General features: G+C 42.1%; 1 protein-coding gene across 3 annotated transcripts in view; it reads right to left on the minus strand.

Annotated features, from left to right (window-relative positions):
* Positions 1–3665, minus strand: part of nek4 (NIMA-related kinase 4) — a 66290-nt gene extending 62625 nt beyond the window's left edge. For all 3 annotated transcript variants that reach the window (XM_059944665.1, XM_059944663.1, XM_059944664.1), the window contains exon 1: positions 3415–3665. In XM_059944665.1, coding sequence (XP_059800648.1) covers positions 3415–3501 — 87 coding nt within the window. In that variant the 5' untranslated portion in view covers positions 3502–3665. The remainder of the gene's footprint in view (positions 1–3414) is intronic.
* Positions 3666–10153: the final 6488 nt, after the last annotated feature.

Here is a 10153-nt window from a genome sequence, read left to right on the forward strand (position 1 = left end):
TTTTCTTATAAAACAGCATGACAGTGTACCTAAGAGAACTGATGCAGTTTTAAAGGTCACACCAAATACACATTTAATTCTTTACTGTTTCCTGCTCTTTATAGTATTTTTTTCATACTTAGAAACTTATAATTTCATTATTTTTGAAAGCATCTTCACTTTCACAGAAATGTTTAAAATTGCCTAAGACTGTATACTGTTCAACAAATATCCATGCACCACCACCTAAAACAAATTTTTTATTTCCGTTTCTGTATTATATTACTGTGTTTAAAATAGCTCCCACTATTCCCAAACACCAACAATAACCAGTAAAAATACTTCATTGGTTACAAAACACATGAGACATTGTGATTTTGAACGACCTTACACAAATAAAAGCATTACATTTTCAGACATTTTTACTTAGCAACGTGAAAAAAACGAAAACAGTTAAATATTTGATAAAAACATTGTGCTGACCAAGGCGAAAGATGTCACTGCAATGAAATGAAAATTTCCCATTTCATGAACCACGTATCAGTAACAAACTCAACAAAGCCAAACATTGTGCAATACTCCCTTTAATCCAATTTTGATTTCCTTATTCATGCAAGCTATTCCTATTGGCTACACACACACACACACACACACACACTCTGATAAACATCAATTGTTTACTCATTTCCATAGATGTTGCCTGATCTGTTGAGTTCCTCCAGCATTTTGTGTGTGTTGCTCCAGCATTGTAGAATCTCCTGTTTACATTGTCTCCTGTTTCTTTTTCCCAGGTTTTTCCTCTTTCCCTATAATTACTTTAAATTTTGGGAACAACAACAGAGCAGAAATGCAAGGATTACATCTGAAGCTAAACTAACATGCTAACAGTCTAGTTTAGACAGGAGATCTGGTTTTGTTCCTGATCAACTAAGAGCTGTCTCGAGTTTTATAATGTTCAGAAGTTAGTTGACCTAATGCCAATATTCAAATTTCTTCAATGACAACAAAGTTGAAGGAGTTACCACCTACAAACTGAACTGTGATCTGCAATATGTGGCTTGGCAGATCACAATACAGTATGAAGCATAACTTGGAACATTGATCAATATTGCAATTCTAATCATGCATAATAAATTGCTGTCTTTTGAAAGTGTAGTTATACATGAAAACAAAACTGCAATTTCAGTTTCAGTGTTTGCTTTCTGTACAAAACTGTTCATCATCTGTAAAATAGCCTTTGAATTTTCTAGGAAACTTAAGAAGCCCATATGCCACTCAGGTCATGTCAGAATGTAAATATGACATAGATCACAGTGCACAAATACTCAAGAAAACTTAAAAAAATACAACTGATGTATACCTTCAGCATCAATGTGAATTCAGTAGCACTATCACTATTTGAATTAGTGTGATTTTGCAGCAACAGTTTGGAGAAATGTTAGAAGGTACAGTTTGACATGAATTAACCTAAGGTGGCAGAGTTGAGAATATCACTTCAAAATTTGCTTAGAAGATACAAAGTTATGTGGTACACAGTCTGATCATTCTGTGGAACACCTTATTCATGATTTACATATTAAATGGAAGGACCACAAATGAAATATAATTTATAGGAGAGAAAATAGAGCAAATCACAAACAAGAGAAAATCTGTGATGCTGGAAATCCAAGCAACACACACAAAGATCCTGAAGGAACTCAGCAGGCCAGGCAGCATCTATGGAAAAGAGAAACAGCTGATGTTTCGGCCCGAAACCCTCCAGAACTGGAGAAAAAAAGGAGTAGAGTTAAGAAGTGAGGGGAGGGAGAAACACAAGGTGATAGGTGTAACAGGGAGGGGGAGCTGTGGAGTAAAGAGTTGGGAAGTTGATTGGTGAAAAAGATACAAGGCTAGAAAAAGGGTAATTTAATAGGAGAGGACAGAAGGCCATGGAAGAAAGAAAAGGGACAGGAACACCAGAGGGAGGCACTGGGCAGGCAAGGAGATAAGGTGAGAGATTGGAAGGGCAGGTATTTTCAGAACACAAGGTGTTATTTCTCCAAACTGAGTGTGGCCTCCTCCCTCATTACCATTCAGGGCTCCAAAAAGTCCTTCCAGATGAGGTGACACTTCGCCTGTGAGTCTGTTGGGGTTATTTACTTACTGTATATCAGTGAGACCCAATGTAGACTGGGAAACTGCTTCGCTGAGCACCTACGCTCTGTCCGCCAAAAAAAAGTGGGATCTCCCAGTGGCCACCCATTTTAATTCCACTTCCCTTTCCCATTTCGATATGTTTATCCATGTATCTACTGTTGCGATGAGGCCACACGCAGGTGGAGGAACTACATCTTATATTCCCTCTGGGTAACTTCCAATCTGATGGCATGAACATCAATTTCTCGATCTTCCAGTAATGCCACCTCTCTCCTTCACCATTCCCCATCCCCTTTTCCCTCTCTCACCCTATCTCCTTGCCTGCCCATCGCCTCCCTCTGGTGCTCCTCCCCTTTTTCTTTCTTCTGTCCTCTCCTATCAGTTTCCCCCTTCTCCACCCCTGTACCTCTTTCACAAATCAACTTCCCAGCTCTTTACTTCACCCCTTCCCCTATCCAGCTTTCACCCATCACCTTGTGTTTCTTCCACCCCACACCACTCCTTTTAACCCTGACTCCTCATCTTCCCCACCCCCCCCCCCACAGTTCTGCTGAAGGGTCTCAGCCAGAAACTATGGTGAACTACATATACCTGTCTGGACACCCCCCCCCCCCACCCGCTGACTGCTCCTGTGGCTCCTCCCACAGACCCCTGTACAAAGGCGGTTGGAGACACTGCTCCTCCCTCAGTCTCCAGGATGTTGTGTGGTGGTTGCTTCCAGCCAATAAAAGCCTACCTTAACTCATGTCTCCAAGTTAATAAACGTCGACTGTTTATTCTTTTCCATAGATGCTGCTTAGCCTTATGAGTTCCTCCAGCATTTTGTGTTTCTGGTTTAACAGCAAATGCTGGGATTGGGATTTAAAGTGTGAATGAGTATTTGATCAGGGGGTAAAAAGATGATTGAGGTTCCTCAGGTTGCACACTATGGACAAATACTAGGAGATGGAGACCAGACCATGTCCAACTACTTATTGATTAAGGGTCAGACTGAAGCTTGAAGGTGCGCCTGTGAAGAGTAAGAGTGAGAACGGACTATGAGGAGTGAGAATAGACTGAAGAGCGATCACGTGACTGAAATGGACAGTGAGGAGTGAGGTTTTGAGTGGTGAGGGTAAGGAGTGCAGATGGAATATGGTGAGAGTGTCTGATGGTCATACTGGAGTGGGTCCCAGTCTCGGAATCAGACCAGGGGTGTGTTTGTTCAGTGAGCCGTCCTGCCCAGAGGTTGCTCCTTTGTCCGCAACAGGGAAAGGTGCCGGTGCCCGGCCTGTGCCTACCACTGCCGCCCGTTTTTACCTGCTTCACGTCCTTGCCGTGCCTCACCAACTGCACCTCTCCGTAGCTGCCTCTCCCCACCGTCCTGACGACCACGTATTGCTCCATCCTGATTACCACCGCTACGGCTGCATAGGAAGCCGCGGAGTCTCGGCACTTCCCAGGGACGCGTTTTTATTCATGTCTCTTCCGACTCGGGTTTCCACAAGTCGGTGGGAACAGGCCGGACGCCAGCCACGGCTTTGCCATCACCAAGCAACCGGAACGACGGGCCTGACGCGCCACCAATGGCCAGCGTTGGAACTGCAGCTCCGTCGCGCCGTCGATGGCCAGCGTTGGAACTGCAGCTCCGTCGCGCCGTCGATGGCCAGCGTTGGAACTGCAGCTCCGTCGCGCCGTCGATGGCCAGCGTTGGAACTGCAGCTCCGTCGCGCCGTCGATGGCCAGCGTTGGAACTGCAGCTCCGTCGCGCCGTCGATGGCCAGCGTTGGAACTGCAGCTCCGTCGCGCCGTCGATGGCCAGCGTTGGAACTGCAGCTCCGTCGCGCCGTCGATGGCCAGCGTTGGAACTGCAGCTCCGTCGCGCCGTCGATGGCCAGCGTTGGAACTGCAGCTCCGTCGCGCCGTCGATGGCCAGCGTTGGAACTGCAGCTCCGTCGCGCCGTCGATGGCCAGCGTTGGAACTGCAGCTCCGGCGCGCCGTCGATGGCCAGCGTTGGAACTGCAGCTCCGTCGCGCCGTCGATGGCCAGCGTTGGAACTGCAGCTCCGTCGCGCCGTCGATGGCCAGCGTTGGAACTGCAGCTCCGGCGCGCCGTCGATGGCCAGCGTTGGAACTGCAGCTCCGTCGCGCCGTCGATGGCCAGCGTTGGAACTGCAGCTCCGTCGCGCCGTCGATGGCCAGCGTTGCAACTGCGTGGTTCCGCGCCACCCCTTGTGGGCGAGTTTTGAAACTACAGTTAATCTATTCTAGTCACTTTTTTTTGTAAATTTATTTTTTCTTGAAGTTCATCATCAAACATTTCCATAAGATGTATTTCAGATACTATACATATATGTCATATAACAACACACACAAAATGCTGGTGGAACACAACAAGCCAGGCAGCATCTATAAGGAGAAGCACTGTTGACGTTTCGGGCTGAGACCCTTCATCAAGTCCTTGATGAAGGTCCTTATAGATGCTGCCTGGCCTGCTGTGCTCCACCAGCATTTTGTGTGTGTTGTTTGAATTTCCAGCATCTGCAGATTTCTTCATATATGTCATATAGTAATTTTTCAAGGACATTTTTCTACCTGTCACTACTATGGGCAGAAGTTCCCACTTGCTTCAAAAAGGCAACAATTATACCAGCACTTAAGATGAATAATGTGAGCTGCCTTAATGACTATCGCCCAGTTGCACTCACATTGACAGTGATGAAATGCTTTGAGAGGTTGGTCAGGACTCCTGCCTCAGCAAGGACCTGGACTCATTGCAATTTGCCTATCGCCACAATAGGTCAATGGCCAACGCAATCTCAGTGGCTCGCCCCTCGGTTTTAGACCACTTGGACAACACAAACGCCTACGTCAGGATGGTGTTCATTGACTATAGCTCAGCATTTGATACCATCATTCCCACAATCCTGATAGAGAAGTTGCAGAACCTGGGCCTCTGTACCTCCCTCTGCAATTGGATCCTCGACTTCCTAACCAGAAGACCACAGTCTGTACGGATTGGTGATAACATATCCTGTTTGCTGACGATCAACACTAGGTCATGGGTTAAGGGTGAAGGGGGAAAAGTTTAAAAGGAACATTGGGGGGGCTTCTTCACACAGAGAGTGGTGGGAGTGTGTAATGAGCTGCCAAATGAAGTGGTGAATGCGGGCTCACTTTTGACATTTAAGAAAAACTTGGACAAGTATATGGATGAGAGGGGTTTAGAGGGATATGGCCCGGGTGCTGGACAGTGGGACTAGGCAGAAAATGGTTCGGCACAGCCAAGAAGGGCCAAAAGGCCTGTTTCTGTGCTGCAATGTTCTATGGTTCTATGCACCTCAGGGGTGTGTGCTTAGCCCACTGCTCTACTCTCTATATACACATGACAGTGTGGCTAGGCACAGCTCAAATACCATCTATAAATTACTGATGATACAACCATTGTTGGTAGAATCTCAGGTGGTGACGAGAGGGTGTACAGGAGTGAGATATGCCAACTAGTGGAGTGGTGCTGGCACTCACTGTCAGTAAGACAAAAGAGCTGATTGTGGATTTCAGAAAAGGTAAGACAAAGGAACACATACCAATCCTCATAGAGGAATCAGAAGTGGAGAGGGTGAGCAGCTTCAAGTTCCAGGGTGTCAAGATCTCTGAGTATTCAACCTGGTCCTAACATATCGATGCAGTCATAAAGAAGGCAAGATAGTGACATCAGTTCATTAGGAGTTTGAAGAGATTTGGCATGTCAACAAATACACTCAAGAACTTCTATAGTTGTACCATGGAGAGCACTCTGACAGGCTGCATCACTCTCTGGTATGGAGGGGCTACTGCACAGGACCAAAAGAAGCTGCAAATGGTTGTAAATCTAGTCAGCTCCATCTTGGGTACTAGCCTACAAAGTACATAGGACGTCTTTAGGGAGTGGTGTCTCAGAAAGGCAGCATCTGTTATTAAAGACCTCCAGCACCCAGGGCATGCCTTTTTCTCACTGTTACCATTAGGTAAGAGATACAGAAGCCTGAAGGCACACACTCAGTGATTCAGGAAGCTTCTTCCCCTCTGCCATCCGATTCCTAAACGGACATTGAGTCTTTGGACACTACCTCACTTTTTAAAAATACACAGTATTTCTATTTTTGCATTTTTTAAAATCTATTCAATATACGTTGTTGATTTACTTGTTTATTTATTATTATTAATCTTATTTTATTTATTACCATTATTTTCTCTCTGCTAGATTATGTATTTCATTGAGCTGCTGCTGGAGGTGTCTCCCGTTGTCAGTCCATGGAGTAGGACATGTATGCGCTGCTCCTAACTTTAATAACTGCTCGATCCGTTTAAAGTTTGAAGATATATTACCTTTACTGAAGGTTTTACGATTTAATTATGATGGCAGGGATTTAAAAATTTTTTTTTAAAAAGCTGGAACAACTGTTGCTGAAACCAATCGATTGCAGAGCAATCGGTGGAAGTGCTTATTCAGAAAGAATGTTCTCTTTAATGCAAGATATGAATACTAAGATTGATAGCCTGGTGAAGGCTAATGAAAAGTTTGAAAAAAATTACTTCTGTCATCCAGGAATCTTGTGGCAATCTGGAAACCCAATTTGAGGTGCTCAAGAAGACTACTAACAGAATTGAAAGAGAACAGGAGGCCATGAATCAAGTTTTTAAAGAACAAGAATTAAAGATATTGGCTATGGAAAAGAAAATTAATGAGGATACTTCGGAAATATTGAGAATTAAGAAGAAAACAGTTGATCTGGGAAGTAGAAGTCACAGGATGAATTTGCGCATACTGGGTTTGCCTGAAAATACGGAATCCGGTGTGCCATTGAAATATTTTACAGATATGCTATACAGTTGGCCCTTCTTATCCACAGATTCAACCAACCGCGGATCAGGAAAACCCGGAAGTTCTCTCTACAGCACTCCTTTGAGCATGTACAGACTATTTTTCTTGTCATTATTCCCTAAACAATACAGTATAACAACTATTTACATAGCATTTACATTGTATTATGTATTATAAGTAATCTGGAAATGACTTAAAAGTACAGGCAGTTCCCAGGTTGTGAATGAGTTCCATTCCTGAGTCCGTCTTTAAGTCGGATTTGAGGTCAGAACAGGTACATCAGGTATTATTTAGCGTCAGTTAGTCAAATGTTTGTCTTAGAATATGGTACATATTTTACCTTTCTATGCATATAAAACGCAAGAAACATACGTATTTCAATAATTAAACCACTGCGTCACTGCGTTGCTTAGTAATAATTGTAGCTTTCATCGGGGTGGGGCCTTCAAATGCTCCATTAAAACTGTTCCAATCGTTGACCGACTGTAGCCTAATGCTTTTCCAATGACTAATGGCATTTCACCTCTTCCCGATCGCTTTATTATTTCCACCTTATTTTCAATTGCGATCGTGATTATTTTCATGAACAGAAACACCTCAGATTCAGCGCTATGCCGAGTCCTAATGCCCACTGCTCTGAACTAGTTAAATAAAGTCCGGGGTTCTGCTGGGTCCTAAAGACCACCGCACTGATAAAGGTTAAATAAGGGACTTGAGCATCCGCGATATTTGGTATATTCGGTATATTGGTATATTGGTATATTCGGGACCAATCCCCCGCAGATAGGGAGGGCCGACTGTATTCACTTTTCAGTGAGATACTTGAAGCACCTCAGATAATAGATAGAGCCCATTGTTCTCTCCATCCAAAGCCTTTGCCTGAGATGGAACCTCACCATGTGATACTATGTCTGCATTATTTTACAACTAAAGAAGCGATTCTCTGAGATGCAAGGAAGCAAGGGAAGCTAATCTTTAATGGGGCAGGCATTCATATAATTGAAGATTTTGCGCCAGAGTTTTATGATGAAAGAGTTAAATATCAGGAAATGATGGCTGAACTTTATAAGAATAATTGTCCTTCTTTGCGCTTCCTGGCTCGTCTGAGAATCTCTCTACCTGATGATCGCCCCAAATGGATCGACTCTCCAGAAGAGTGTTGGAGATTCATAAAGGAGTTCAAATCCATCTCACAAGCAATTTGAATGATTAATCCTTAGCTGGGAGTCGTTGAATTGGGAAAACTTTAATACATAATGTAGTTTTGGATTTAATATACACATATTTACTTACTTTTTTATTGACTTGTAAGTGGCTATGACTAGTCATAACACATTAATTGGTTGGATTTATCCTTTATTGAATATATGACTAACTGATTTTAAATGAATTTAAGATGGGTGATGTTAGTTAGGTTCTAACCTTTGTTAGACATAATGTGCTGCCTTTATGGCAGTTATTTAGTTTATAATATGTTTGCTTTAGTAAGTCATTGGTTAGCATTGTAGTTAAAGTTAGGATTGTTTAAAGTAAATTCGTTGTCTGTGATATATCGTGGCGTGCGATGACGTCACATCCAGTTTCGCCGCGTCTTGTGGGAAAATACTGGTTTGGAGAAATGGGGAAGTGGGGGACTCACATGTGCGAGTCCAGCACAAGAAAAGTTGTCTTTCTATGTACCAGAAACATAGTGGAAGCAACGCCGTAAGTCATGAGATAATCGATATGTTGAATTAAAATGTTAACGCCGATTCTGTTAAAAGTAACGATGGTCGATAAGGTTTATGTTTTCGTTAGTTAATGAGTTGCGGATAGTTTGTGTTGAAGTGTATTTAAAGCAGTCAATGGCGTAGGTAGATTCTGACTGTATGCTGCACTTTAATGTAATGTAGTTGTTGTAGTTTTACTTTTGCAAATATTTACGATGTAAATGTAATATCAAGAAGGAAACAAATGCTGTACAAATCTTGTATTGTTTTATCAACAGTTTTCACCATACGTTAATGAGGAAGAGTGAAAAGTAAATGGTTAATCTTACTGCGACCTTGTTTTCATTGACTACGGTTTACCTCGGTGTTTAGTTTGGCGTTCCGTTACACCCGAGCGAGAACACTACACATAATATCAAAATATTTCAAATTGTTTACTTCATTTTTTTCTGTTTTGTCTTTAGCTAGTGGTGTTAATACATAACTCTATGAGAAAAGCCTGCCAATTGGAGCTAGCGGATAGGGGATAGTAGTTTAGCATGCTGTCCGCCTATTGGATGGTTTTGGGGCTTTGGGGGGAAGGGGTGGGGTTATTAGATTAGGTGTTTTCTGACTGGGCAATCCTGAGAGGTTTTTCTGTTAATCATGTTGCATTTTTTTTTTATCTTTGATCGAGTTCATGCTCTGCTTTTCCTGGTATATTTGATTTGTGCTTATGCAATAACTTACTATACAAAACCTTATATTAAACTTTAAATATGGTGGTTAATAAAATTAATATAATGTCTTGGAATTTGAATGGTATGAACCAACCTATTAAGCGGGAAAAGATCTTTAAGAAATTAAAAACACTTCAGGTTGATATGATTTTTGCCCAGGAGACCCATATTTGTAGGGAAGATGAAAATCATTTTTTTTTTAATTTTGGAGAGTTATCAATGTCATTCTTTATCAGTAGCTAATATTAGAGGGGTATTTATTTTTATTAAATCTAAAATCCCTTTCATACATTTTAATACTGTTACTAATTCAATTGGAAGATATTTAATTGTTATTGGTCTGTTATGTGTTCAAAAGATGGCTCTAGTGTGTGCTTATGCACCTAATATAGATAGTTCTGAATTTTTTAAGAAACTATTTTCTGCATTGCCAAATTTAAATTAACACAAGTTGATCATGGGTGGTGACTTCAACTGTTGTTTAAATCCTTCAATTGATAGGTCATCAACCAATCCGCTGCTTCCTAATAAGGCTGTGACTTGTATTAACTCTTTTTTATTAGAATACGGTTTGGTTGATATCTGGAGATTTATCCTAAAGATAGGGATTTTTCTTTCTTTTCGCATGTATATCATAAATACTCAAGAATTGATTATTGTTTGCTGGACACGCCTTTTGTTGCCAATTGCACGTATGATGTCATCACGTTGTCAGACCACGCACCCATGAAATTAACATTTAAATTTCCTGATAACATTTTAAATTC

Source organism: Hypanus sabinus, chromosome 19 (genome assembly GCF_030144855.1).
Source record: "Hypanus sabinus isolate sHypSab1 chromosome 19, sHypSab1.hap1, whole genome shotgun sequence".
In the NCBI taxonomy this organism is placed as follows: domain Eukaryota; kingdom Metazoa; phylum Chordata; class Chondrichthyes; order Myliobatiformes; family Dasyatidae; genus Hypanus; species Hypanus sabinus.